We start from the raw sequence: 14222 nt of genomic DNA on the forward strand, positions 1-14222 counted from the left end.
ATCAGCAGTTCGAAACTACCAGCCACTCCAAGGGAGAAAGATGAGGCTTTCTACCTCTGTAAAGAGTAACAGTCTCAAAAACACACAGGGACAGTTCTTCCCTATCCTGTAGGGTCACTATGAGTCAGAATCGACTCTATAGCAGTGAGAGAGATCTTATATCATATGCAAGAATTAGCTCCAAATCTATCATAGAACTAAATGTAAAAACTAAAACGCTAAGAATATATTGCAGTAAATCTTTGTGATGTTGAGTTAGATAGATTTCTAGATGTGATACCAAAAGAATAGCAATAAAAGACAAAAATAGGTAAATTATACTTCATCAAAATTTAAAATGCATTTCAAAGGACATGTGCAAGAAAATGTCTACAGAACAGTAGAAAATAATTACGATTCAAATCTCTAATAAGGAAATTGTATCCAGGATATGTAAAGTATCTCTATAACACAACCACATAAAGATAATACAATTAAGTAAATATATACACATATATATGAATGGCATTTCTCCAAATAAGATCTACAAATAGCTAGTAAGCACATGAAAAGCCATGTAACATTAGTAATAATTAGCTCAACCACTGACATTGAGTCCATTCAATTCATAGTGACCCTACAGGGCAGAGCAGAACTGCTCTTGAAGCTTTCCAAAACCATACATCATTGTGAAAGCAAACAGCCTTATCTTTTCCCCCAAAGAGTAGCTGGTGGGCTTGAACTGCCAATCTTGCAGTGAGCAGCCCAACACTGAACAAATGGCACCAGCAGGGCTTCCTTTAGTAGTCATTCTGTCATAAAGTAGATTTTGACTCACAATGATCTTACAGGACAGAGTAGAACTACTCCTGTGTGTTTCCACGGAGGCTAATCTTTACAGGAGCAGGGAGTCTCCTCTTTCTCCCATGAAAACAACTGGTACGTTTGAACAGCTGATCTTGGAAATACAAATCAGAACTACAGTGTAAAACCATTTTATATCCGGTCCATATTGGGAAGGATGTAGAAAAACTGGAATCCTTCATCAACTGATAAGGGAATAAGCAAAATTTATATGTATGCAATGAAATATTATTTCAAATAACAAATAAACCTGTCTTGGAAAGAGGTACAGCCAGAATGCGCCTGGGAAGAGAGGATGGAGAGACTCCGCCTCACATACTGCAGACATGCTACCAGGAAGGTCCAGTCCCTGGAAAAGGGCATCATGCTTGGTAACGTAGAGGAGCACTGAAAAAGAGGAAGGCCCTCAAGGGAATTGGTTGACATGATGGCTACAAAATGGGCTCAAACACAACAATTGTGAGGATGGTGCGGGACCAGGCAGTGTTTCATTCTGTTCTACTGTATGTCACTATGAATCTGAGGTAGTTCGTTTATTGTGCCAACCTGGCCGATAAACACATGTGGGATTAATTGAAGGGCGGAGGGATAAATGGCTCAGTGAGCCTCGCCTTTCGAGTTCTCAGGTCTCTTGCTTTCTGATGGTCGCACCAGGTGTAGCTGCTTTAGCAGTTCCCTGCTTCAGTTTGCAAGGTTGACTTCCTGCAAGACATCCCTAAGGAGAAGCCACATGGACCTACTCCGTTGCAGCCCTGGATGCTGGAGCACCCTTGTGGAGACTCCTGCCAGCGCTGAGATGCTTACACATTCACTGACTCGGCTTTCCTCCTGCAGTCGGCATTATTGTGTCTGTTTTTCGAGATGGAGGAGGACTTTGTGGATTGGTATTGGACATGGGATAAAGTTGGACTTGTTGGGATGTTCGCTTGATGTGCACTTAACCTTTATATAAAACTCATACATGGGTTTCTGTGGATTTGTACCCAGACTCACACAGAATCATAACCCACTCAATGGCACTTCACAACCAAAATTTACATAAAATGTAGAGAATAGGAAAATCATAGAAGCAGAAAGTAGATTCATGGTTGCCAAGGAGGGAGGGCAGAAGAGAAAATTATCTCTAATGGGTATGGGTTTCTTTTTGGAGGTAGGGGGATAAAACTATTTTAAGAGTAGATTGCGTTGATGGTTTCACAACTCTGTGAATATGCTGAAAGTCCCAGAACTTTAAATGTACTTTGAAGGGGTGACTTTTATAGTAGGAAATTATCTCTCAGTGAAACTGTTATTTAAGAAATGTTACACACCCCTGACACAAAGATTCTGATACATGCCCCTTCCCCATTCAAAGGATACTATTCCACAAAAACAAAAGTCTTTCACATTCTGCTACCTATATCCCAGTAGGTCAGGCATCCCTTGTTGAGAATCATTGGTTCACCAATCCAAGGCACCGTAAATGACATAAAATTAGCTTATTGGTAATTATTATAATGTTAAAATTAGTATTAGACATGCCCTATAAAAATATTTTAGTTATTATTAACACTAGTTAGTAATATTAGTTAATACTTAAAGTAATATTGAAATCAGAAAGCTAGATCATGGGTTAGTGATAGCAGTTAATATGTATAGAGAATATTAAAATCAGACTATTTAAGAAGTAACATTAGAGCTACTTTCATCTTCTTTCGTATTCAAATAGACTTTTCGCCAAAACTTACGTGGTGCAGATATTTTTGTGAAAATAGGAGTCACAATATCTTCCAGTAGTTGTTTCTGTTCCAAAAGCTCACTAACGGATGCTTCTAAGTGGGTTTCCAGCCACTCATTTTTTGCACGGCATGCACTGAGGATGGTATTCTAGGAACAGAAGAGGACAATTTACTTCCTACCTTTATGTCAAGCATAAAACTCTTGGGAATCTGCAAACAAGCACTGCCCAACAGAAATATCTATAATGGACACATTCTATATCTACACTGTCCGGTACAGCAGCCATTAGTTATGTACAGTTATTGATGCTTGAAATGTGACCAGTGTGACTGAAGAACTAAATTTCATTTCATTTTGATTCAAATTTAAGTATCCACAAGCCACTACACTATTAAGTGCCCCTCTAACATTAGTGGTATTGTAGTATAATAAACCTTCTCACAATCTAGAGTCATAGAGCTGTGTGCTGGTCTGTGCTATTTCCTTCATTCTTTGTGTTCAGTGACCCCCATAAGAAAGATAAATGCTGCCATCCAGTTGACTTCAAGTCGGAGTGGTCCGATCTAGAGCTTCTGAGACTATAAATTGTCAAAGGAGCAGACAGTCTAATTGTCCTCCAAAAAAACTCAAGAGCTGCCTCCTCAGGAGTTGAACCTAATGACACAAACTTTCTGGACTTTAATTTGCTGATGGCACAACTCAAGATAACAAGAAATCGATTCAAGCAACCATTAGCAATTGAACTGCAGAATGTACAAAAAATGAATCTAGGAACATCATAAAGGTCAATACATAGGCAATGGTGAACTGAAATGGACTGGAAGTATCCACTTTGAACCAGACAATCATATGATTTATTATACCAAGAGTGACAAATTCATGAGGAATTACTTCATATTCATTGTAAAAATAAACATGTCTACATTTATCTTGAAATATAATGCTATCTGGGATAGAATGAACTCTATATGCTTATAAGGAGAACCAGTTAATACAATTATTCAAATTTATGCACCTAAAACTAAGTCAATGATAAAGAAACTGATAAAGTCTACCAATTTCATCAGTCTGAAATTGATCAAACCTGACACCAAGTGTATTTATAATTATTGGAAACAACATTGGGAATAAGAGGAAGTAGCAACTGTTGGAAAATATGGTCTTAGTGATATAAAAGAAACTGAAGATTTTATGACAGAATTTTGTAAGACCAACAACTTCTTCATCATAAATACTTTTTTTAGTCACATAAATGGTGTCTATACATATGTACCTTCCCAAATGGAATACACAGGGATCATATTGACTACATCTGGGAGAAGAGACAAGTGAGAAGCCCAGTATCATTAGTCAAAACAAGACTAAGAGATGACTGTGAAAAAGACTAACAATTGCTCATATGCAAGTTCCAGTTAAAGTTGAAAAAATTAAAACAAGTCCAAGAGAGCCAAAATACAACCTTGAAAATGGCCCACATGAGTTTAGAGACATTGACCACTAATGACTGGAGACCAAATGGACTGTTGGGTGACATCAAGAACACCATCCACGAAGGAAGGAAAAGGTCATTTAGAAGACAGGAAAGAAAAAGCAGATGTCAGAAAAGACTGTGAAACTTGCTCTTGAACATTGAAAAGCTAAAGTAAGTGGAAGAAATAAAATCATGATATAGTATGACATGCAAAAACTTCAAGTTAGAAAATCATAAGGACAGAATATACTCAGCATACCTCAAGCTGAAAGAATGGAAGAAAAAGTACAAGCCCTGTGTTATAATATTGAAAGATTCTATGGGCAAAATACTGAATGATGCAGAAAGCATCAAAAGATGATATAAAAAATACAAAATGCACAGCACCCAAAAGAATTGGTTGGCATTCAACTATTTCAAGAGGTAGCACGTGATCAAGAACCGATGATAATAAAGGGAGAGCCTAAATTACATCGCAGGCATTAACAAGACACAAGGCATCAGGAATTGACAGGATACCAATTGAAATGTCTGAACAAATAGATGCAGTGCTGAAAGTACTCACTAGTCTAAGCCAAGAAATTTAGAAGACATCAACCAGCTGGAATAGATCCATATTTGTACCCATTCCAAATAAAAGTGACTGACCATAATGTGGAAATTACCAACTATACCATTAATAGCACATGCACATAAGATGTTGCTGGAGATAATTTTAAAAACAGAGGCAGAAATACCACAGGAAGTACTAAAAATCCAAGAAGGATTCAGAAGTGAAAACCGAACAAGCAATATTAATGCTAATGTCAGATGGATCTTGAATGAAAGCAGAGAATACCACAAAGATGTTTGCTTGTGTTTTATTGATTATACCAATGTATTCAAGTGTGTTAGTCCTAATTATGGAAATGTCTTCAACCATAACATTGCAAAGAATACAAATTTCAGAACACTTAATTGTGCTCATATGAAACCTGCACATAAGCCAAAAGGCCATCAGTCAAACAGAACAGGGGGATACTGCCTGATTTAAAAATCAGGAAATATGTGCTGCAGGGTTGTATTCTTTCATCATATTTATTCAATTTGTATGCTGAGCAAATAATCCAAGAATCTGAACTATATAAAAAAGAATGCAGCATCAGAATTGGAAGGAAAGTCACTAACAGTCTGCCTCTAGGCATACAACCCAACCTTGCAGTGGCAGTTACATAATCTCCTGCCAACTTGGGTGAAGGAGTGGAGTCTGGCCTGTCAATCAGGCCATAGCCAATGAGGCCTCTGTGTGGGCATGGTCTTCTCCTAAGGATTCTGGTACTACACTTGATCTTAACCAAGAGGCCCAGAAGCGATCTCCTAAGGATTCTGGGAACTCTTGTCTTCCTCTCTGAAGATAGGACACATACTCTTGCAGTTTCACATTCTGTTGAGAAGCCACATGAAGCTATGTTGATGGCAGCCAGATGTTGATGGAGCCCTTGCATGAGAGGAGCCACGTGGAGAGACACACCAGCACTGAGATGCTATCACAAGACTTCACCCACTGACCTGTGATCTTCCTGCTTTTGGCATCATTGCATGTGCTTCGTGTGTCTGTAGAAGAATTTATGGGCTAGTATAGGACATATGGGCTAATATTGGACTTATGGGCTAATATCGAACTTATGGACTTGATCTGGATTGGGCCAGGGTGTTTTATTAATATACAATTACTCTTGGATATAAAACTCTCTCAGGGAACCAATTACAAGGATCTACATGTGACCTCCTCCCTGGGGGATGGACAACAGAAAAGTGGGTGAAGGGAGACATCGGATAGTGTAAGACATGGCAAATAATAATTTATAAATTATCAAGGGTTCATGAAGGAGTGGGGAGCAGGGAGGGAAGGGGAAAATAAGGAGCTGATGCCAGGGGTTTACGTGGAGAGCAAATGTTTTCAGAATGATGAGGGCAATGAATGCACAAATGTGATCTACACAATTGATGCATGTATGGATTGTGATAAGAGTTGTATGTGCCCCTAATAAAATGATTTTTAAAAACTCTCTCTTACACATATATGTGTGTCTCTGAATTTATTTCTCTAGTCAACCCAGACTAACACACTTGCTTACTGAAAGGTAAGAAAACTTGAAACACTTTCTGATAAAGATGAAAGACTTTCATGTGGATTATAAATCAATATAAAAAAACAAAAGTCCTCATAATTGGACCAATAGATAACATCAAGATAAACTGAGAAAATATTGAAGTTGTTGAGCATATTATTTTACATGGATCCAAAACAACATTCACTGAAGCAGCAAAATCTACAAACCAAGATCTATTTAAAATGTTAAAGAGCAAAGATGTCATTTTGGGTCTGATTAAGGTGTGCCTGACACAAGCTATGGTTTTCCAATCACCTCACATGAAAGTTGGACACTGAATGAGGAAAACCAAAGACAAAGCAAAGCATTTGAATTATGGTGCTGGTGAAGAAAATTGAAGGGACCACAGCCTGCCAAAAGAGCAAACAAATCTTCCTGAGAAGTACAGCCAGAATGCAGCTTAGAAGCAAGGATGGTGAGTGTCTCGTGTAGCTAGGACATATTATCAGGGGAGACCAGTCCCTACAAAAATCCAACATGCTTGGTCAAGTGGAAGGGCGGCAAACAACAGAGGAAAAGCCTCAGTGAGATGGACGGACACAGTGCTTGCGGCAAAGGGCTCCAATCTAACACCAATTATGCGGATGTCACAGGACCACGAGTGTATAGCCCTTGTGTACACACAGTCGCTATGAGTCAGAACTGACTTGACAGCACCGAAAAATAACAACAGAAAGACTATCTGGAAGTAAAAAGCACACATCTACAGAACTCCAAGATCAAAAAGTAAATTAAAGTTGCTATGATTAAACTACTTATAATAATGACAAAGATTACTTCCAGTTAAAAGCTACAGAAAATAGTTAAAGCTTTACCCAGAGTAAAATTTGTACCATTAAATGATTTCGTTCAAGTATAGAAAATAAATAAATGTTGTGAAAAAATAAAACCGACTTCATCAGAACAAAAAAATCATATCATTGTGAATGATGTGGGGGAGTGCAGAGTGGAGACCCAAAGCCCATGTGTAAGCCACCGGACATCCCCTTACAGAAGGGTCTCAGGGAGGAGACGAGCCAGTCAGGGTGCGATGTAGCAACAATGAAACATACAACTTTCCTCTAGTTCCTAAATGCTTCCTCCCTGTGCCCACTATCATGGTCCCAATTCTAATTTACAAAACTGTCTAGAGCGGAGGATGTACACTGGTACAGATGGGAACTGGAAACACAGGGAATCCAGGGCGGATGATCCCTTCAGGACCAGTGGTGTGAGTGGCGATACTGGGAGAGTGGAGGGAGGGGGGTTGGAAAGGGGGGAACCATTACAAGGATCTACATGTGACCTCCTCCCTGGGGGATGGACAACAGAAAAGTGGGTGAAGGGAGTGGTCGGACAGGGCAAGATCCAACAAAATAATAATTTATAAATTCTCAAGGGTTCATGAAGGAGTGGGGAGGGAGGGGAAAAATGAGGAGCTGATGCCAGGGGCTTAGGTGGAGAGCAAATGTTTTGAGAATGATGAGGGCAATGAATGCACAAATGTGCTTTACACAATTGTTGTATGTATGGATTGGGTTAAGAGTTGCATGAGCCCCTAATAAAATGATTTAAAAAATAAATAAAAATAAAACCAACTTAGGAAACTAAAAGAAAAAGGAAAGCACAGGCGAAGAGGAAAAATGTGTAAAACTTAGACTAAAGCAATAAAACACTAACCCACTACTATGAAGTTGATTCCAACTCATAGTGGCCCTACATAGGGTTTGCATAGCTATAAATCTTTATAGGAACAGACAGCCTGGTCTTTTCCCCCTCGGAATGACTGGTGGTTAGCACCCCCAAAAGCTGGTTTTGAAAAGACAAAAAATAAAAAGAGTCCAGGAAAGTCTAAAAGAAACCAATCCCTCCCCCATCAAAAGAATTACATAAAATAAAATGCATAATTTTGTGACAATAAACTAAAATGTATAAAGGAAAATGATGGTTTATGGTAACACAATATAAATGACTAAGAGGAAAAAATGTGAACAGATCCATAAATGTGCAAGAAGAACGGTAGAAGAACTTTTTTTTTGAGGCATAAGATCACGCAGTTTTACATGAAATTTATATCTTTCAGGGAATAAGTTTGTTGTTGTTGTTAGAAGCAAATTACCTGGCTTATTCTTCCAAGGTGTCACTGCAGGGGCTTGAATCACCAACCTTTGACTAGTACTCAGGCACATACCTAACCACCTAACCACCTCTGATAGCACTAGCATATAACAAAAGAGGAATGTGAGCCTATTACACTAACAAGGAAAACTTCACATTAAATACTAGGAATGTAACTAGCATACCTACAGAATAATAAAGCTTGATAGACTAGTATTCATTTCATAAATGTAGGGATAGCTTGAAGATAAACGAGTGGCCATGTAGCTGAGAAGCAACAAAGTCCACATGGAAGAAGCACAGCAGTCTGTGTGATCATGAGGTATTGATGGGATCAGGTATCAGGCATCAAAGACCCAGAACAAAAAATCATATCAATGTGAAGGAGCGGGAGTGGGGAGTGGAGACTCAAAGCCCATCTGTAAACAACTGGACATCCCTTTACAGAAGGGTCACAAGGAAGAGACTAGCCTGTCAGGGTGCAGTATAGCACCAATGACACATACAACTTTCCTCTAGTTCTTTATTGCTTCCTATTATGGCCCCAGTTCTACCTTACAAATCCAGCTAGACCAGAGCATGTACACAGGTACAGAGAAGAGCTCTCGACACAGGAACCCAGGACAGATAAAACCCTCAGGACCAACAAACAATAAGAGTAGCAATACCAGGAGGGTAAGGGAAAGGTGGGGTAGAAAGGAGAAACTTATCACAATGATCTACATAAAATCCAATCCCAGGGGGACAGACGACAGAAAAGTGGGTGAAGGGAGACATCAGTCAGTGTAAGAGATGGCAAAATAATAATAATTTATACATTATCAAGGGTTCATGGGGGGGGGATTAGGAGCTGATACCAAAGGCTCAAGTAGAAAGAAAATGTTTTGAAATTGATGATGGCAACAAATGTACAAATGTACTTGAAACAATGGATGGATATATGGATTGTGATAAGAACTGTATGAGCCCCCAATAAAATGATTTTTTTAAAAGAAAATCTATCTATATAATCATTCTAATAAAATAAAGGAAAATAACAAGGGCCAATAATAGGTGACTTAAACACTTCAAGACAACTCAGTGGTTATTCCATAGTATAGATGCTTGCTTCAAACGGTCTGAGTGCAAACTCTGATTCTTCCGACTTGAGAACTCATGACTTTGGAGAAATTAATCTCTAATCTCGCTGAGCCTTGTTTCCTTATTTGGTAAAAGAAGATAGTAACAGTACCTACTTCACAGTTACTACAAAAAATAAATTTATTATTGCATATGAAGTTTTTACAAACTGTGCTAAGACTGTATCGAGTACTCCAGAAATATTAATGGAATGTTCATGGATTGAACTGTGTCCCCCAGAATACATGTGCTGTAAAGCCTAGCTCCTATGCCTGTGGTTATAATCCCATCTGCAAGTGCACTGTCTCTGCTATGTTACAGAGGCCAGATTGGAGGGAGTGTGTTTTAATTTTTTCTTAGCTGAAACAGAGATTAAACAGGCAAAGGAGAAAAGCAGGGAAGGAGGACGAGAGATGCCAAGTCCAGAAACAGAAGTTCAGAGACAAGAGGCTTCCTCCAGAGCCAACAAAGCGAAAAAACTTTCCCATGAGTTGACACCCCAAATTTGGACTTTCAACCTCCTAAACTGTGAGACAAGAACCTTGTTTGTTAAGGCCACTCTCGTTGTACTTCAATTAGAGCATCACCAGATAACCAAAATTATTAGCTATTATTAATTTTCTTTTTTTAAATATATACATTTAAAATTTTTCTGTAACAAAAGGAAATTTCTCACACACTATAAGCAGCGTTTATTAAAAACTAATAGTAAATATCATATTATACAGAGAAATACTGCAGATGTTTCCATTAAAAGCAAAGAGAGGGAGGAAAGGAAGGTCACTACCTACCTGTAGGGCATAAGTATAGAAATGAAACGGCAACGATCACCACTCATACTGACCCTACAGGATAGGGTAGAATTGCCCCTTTGGGTTTCTGAGACTGTCATTCTTTACAGGAGTAGAAAGCCACATTTTTCTCCCAGGGAGTGGCTGGTGGAATCAAACTGCTGACCTTGTGGTTAGCAACCCAATGTGTAACCACTACAACCCCAGGCCTCCTATGAGTCGGGATCAACTTGATGCCAATGAGTTTTTGGAGGGCAAAATATTCAGAATATACCACAATAAGCAGCACAGCACGTACCTTGTCTTCCTTAAGGAGTTTTCCTGGCCCCTTTTCCATGTCTGTAATGCTTGCAAAGAATTTTCCAATACATTTTCTCAGAGTCAGCCTTGCATCTGAAAAAAATAGAAATTTAAAATGATAACGTAAAGCAAAGACTAAACAATTAGGTTCAACTGTTTGGAATGTACCATTATATCCAGAGCTTTATTAAAGACTGTGTGTAGGATATTTCTTGTGGTTGTTTTCAATGAATTTCAACAAAGGTAACTCTCAGTTGAAGCACTATGTTCCTGGAATAGTGCTTAATGTTTTGAAGAACAGTGAGGTATATAACATAGTACCTACTCCCCCAAAAGCCATCTATCCTATTAAAATGTCTATTCTGGAGAAAGAACAAAAAGCATGTCTCTAACAGACAAACTAATTTGATCATTTTTGACCATAACTGAAAATAAACTGAAAGTAGCTTTCCTCTTTTAAAAAATAGTGCTTACATATAAAAAATTATTTTATTGGGGGTTCATACAACTCTTATCACAATCTATCTGTCCATCCATTGTGTCAAGCACATTTGTACATTTGTTGCTATCATCATTTTCAAAACATTTTCTTATTACTTGAACCCTTGGTATCAGCTCCTCCTTTTTCTCCTACCCTCTCCCACGCTTCTTCATGAACCCTTGGTAATTTATAAGTTATTATTATTTTTCCATGTCTTGCAATGTCTGATGTCTGATGCCCTTTACCCACTTATCTGTTGTCCATCCCCCAGAGAAGGGGTTATAGGTAGATCATTGTGATTGATCCCCCTTTCTCCCCCCACCTTCCCCTCCTGGTATGGTTACTCTCAATATTGGTCCCGAGAAGCTTATCTGGCCAATATTCCCTGTGTTTCCAGCTCTTATCTGTACCCATGTAAAAACTCTGGCCTATCCAGATTTGTAAGGTAGAATTGGGTTCATGATAGTGGGGGTAAGGAAGTATTAAAGGACCAGGGGAAAGGTGTATGTTTCATCAGTGCTCCACTGCACCCTGACTTGCCAGTCTTCACCCTGTGACCATTGTGTAAGGGGATATCCAATTGCCTGCAGATTGACTTTGGGAATAACGCTCACATTAATTCCATTCATCACAGTACCACAAGAATGTTTTCACAAAATTGTCAATATCTGTTTTTAATAAAACTGTAATAATTTCCTGAGAGAGTGGAAGGCTTAAATACAGAAGCATACCATGTTGCAAAATTGGACAACTAAATATTATAAATCTGTTGCAATTTAATTTAAAAGTTGGTATATTACATTCCTATTGCTCCTGTAACCTGTGGCCACCACTAATTTGGTCTCTTAAAAACAACATAAATTTATCCTCTTACATTTCTGGAGGTCAAAATCAGTTTCATTGGACTAAAGCCAAGATACTCGCAGGGTGCTTCCTTTGGGGTGTTCTGAGGAAAGAACCCATGTCCAGGCCCTTGACAACTCCTAACAGCCATCTCTATCCGTTGGTTTGTAGCTCCTTCCTCCATCTTGAAAGAGCACAGCTTTAACCTCGGCTTTCATCATGACATCGCCTTTTCCTCTTTGGCGTCAAAGCTCTCTGTTCCCCCCTCAAAGGACAATGTGATCACATTCAAGGCCCATTTAGATAGTTTGAGATAATCTGTAAGTTTAAGATATTGCTCGTTTTATCACATCTGCAAAGTGCCTCCCACGATATAAAGTAACATTCAAGAATTCCAGAGATTGGGACCTAAGAACCTAAGATCACTCACCCTATATTTATATACATCAACTAATTAAATCCCAAATGGGAATTTTTGAGAAACTTGTTGAAACTGCTCAAAAAGGCAATTTGGTCCCCTTTTGCAAGTAGCTTTTCTCATTCCCATTTGCCTACCTGTATAATGGACATTACAAAAGTACCGTCTAAATTAATCTTTGACCAAGGCATAAAACAACATTAAGTGGGAAACAGGATTTCTTTCTTCAACAAATGGTGCTGCAAAACTGGATCTCCATCTGCAGAAGAATGAACACAGCACCCAGACCTCACCCCATTAACGAAAAGGAACTCAGATGGAGCAAAGGCCTAAATGTAAGTCCCAGAACCATAAATATCATCAATGTGGGAAAAGGACAGACTTAAAGGCTCCAGTGCAGAGCACAGACACAGAGCAAATACAATGAAGGAAATATACAGAGTAGAAGACAAAATAGATGACTGGGACCTACTAAATATATGACACTTGTGTGTATCAAAAGACTTCATCAAGCTGATATAAAAGGCTCAAGTAAGAAGAAAATGCTTTGAGAATGATGATGGCAACATATGTTTGTACACAGACTTGTGCTTGACACAATGGATGAATGTATGGATTGTGAAAAGAGCTGTAATAGCCCCCAATAAAAGTATTTAATAATAAACAAAAGACTTAATCGAGAGAGTAAAAAGTGAACCCATGGAAAGGGAAAAAGTTTTGACAAGATAGCAGATAAGGGACTTAATCTCTAAAATCTATAGAAAACTCCAATACCTCAATAAGCAAACGATGAATAACTCAATTTAAAAATGGGCAAAAGACATGGGAAGTTCACTGAAGATGTCATCCAAATGGTTCACAGACATGAAAAAATATCCATGATCGCTAACCATCTGGGAGATGAAAATCAAAATAAAGATGAGATACCACCTTACGCCAACTTCCTGTTTCCTTGGCCCTCAGATATCAACATGGTTCAGTCTTTCAGCTCCTTCCAGTTTGTACTCAAGCACCACCTAATCACAAAGACGTCTCCTGACTGCACTCTCTAAAGCAGCGCATACTCACTCACTTGTTGGCAAGTTCCCAACCTTCGTCACTCACTCGCTGGCTCCTTTTCTCTGTAGCACTCACAGATTTCCTTAGATGCAGTTATCCTCGGTATCTCCATAGTAGAAAGCAAGGTGAAGATTCTTTTTTTTAATCACCTCCTCTGAGGATAGTATTTAGCACATAAATTGAATTGATTCCAACTCATAATGACCTTATATAGCGTTTCCAAGGCTGCAAATCTTTCCAGGAGCAACCAGCTTCATGTATCTCGTGAGGAGTAGCTGATGGGTTTGAACTGTGGCTAGTAGCCCAAAGATCCGCATGCCATCGAGTTGGTGCTGATGCATGGCAACCCTGTAGGGCAGGGTAGAACTGCCCCTGTGAGTTTCCATGATGGTAACGCTTTACGGGAGTAGAAAGCCTTGTCTTTTTCCTGCAGAGCTGCTGGTGGTTCTGAACTGCTGACCTAGCACATAGCAGCCCAACATGTTGCCACTGTGCCACCAAATCCCGATTAGCTCACAGAAGGTACCAAATATTAGCTATATGAACATTTACACAGGATGTCTTTGCTTATAATATTTCTTCAGTGTTAGAGGCCCTTCCATGTGCCACCTACCAAAATTCTACCCATTCTTCAAGATCTGGTACTTCCTACTTCTCTCAAGTTAGAACGCTTTTCTCTCTCAACTATTGCATGCTTGTGATTTGATTTAGCTCTTATTTTAGTCTATCTTGTAATACTTATGATCTTATTCTTTCCGTCTACATTGGAAGTTCCCTGAAGTCAAGGTCTGTTCTCAATATTTTATCATGTACCGTGCTGCCTTTCCTCATCAAAGGAACAAAAGAAGGGGCTTAAATATTTTGTGGAAAAATTCCATCATCTTTTCATTCCAAGTTTCCACAAACTTTATGAAGCCCCCTGATGTGT

The 14222-nt window shown here is 38.9% G+C and overlaps 1 protein-coding gene across 1 annotated transcript in view; it reads right to left on the reverse strand.

Moving 5' to 3' along the window:
• Window positions 1–2502: 2502 nt before the first annotated feature.
• Window positions 2503–14222, reverse strand: part of ANKRD45 (ankyrin repeat domain 45) — a 32061-nt gene continuing 20341 nt past the window's right edge. Inside the window, exons 3-4 of the mRNA XM_075541199.1 lie at window positions 10492–10586; window positions 2503–2709 (exon numbers count right to left, since the gene is read on the reverse strand). Coding sequence (XP_075397314.1) covers window positions 2503–2709; window positions 10492–10586 — 302 coding nt within the window. The remainder of the gene's footprint in view (window positions 2710–10491; window positions 10587–14222) is intronic.

This window comes from Tenrec ecaudatus, chromosome 1 (genome assembly GCF_050624435.1).
Source record: "Tenrec ecaudatus isolate mTenEca1 chromosome 1, mTenEca1.hap1, whole genome shotgun sequence".
Taxonomy (NCBI): domain Eukaryota; kingdom Metazoa; phylum Chordata; class Mammalia; order Afrosoricida; family Tenrecidae; genus Tenrec; species Tenrec ecaudatus.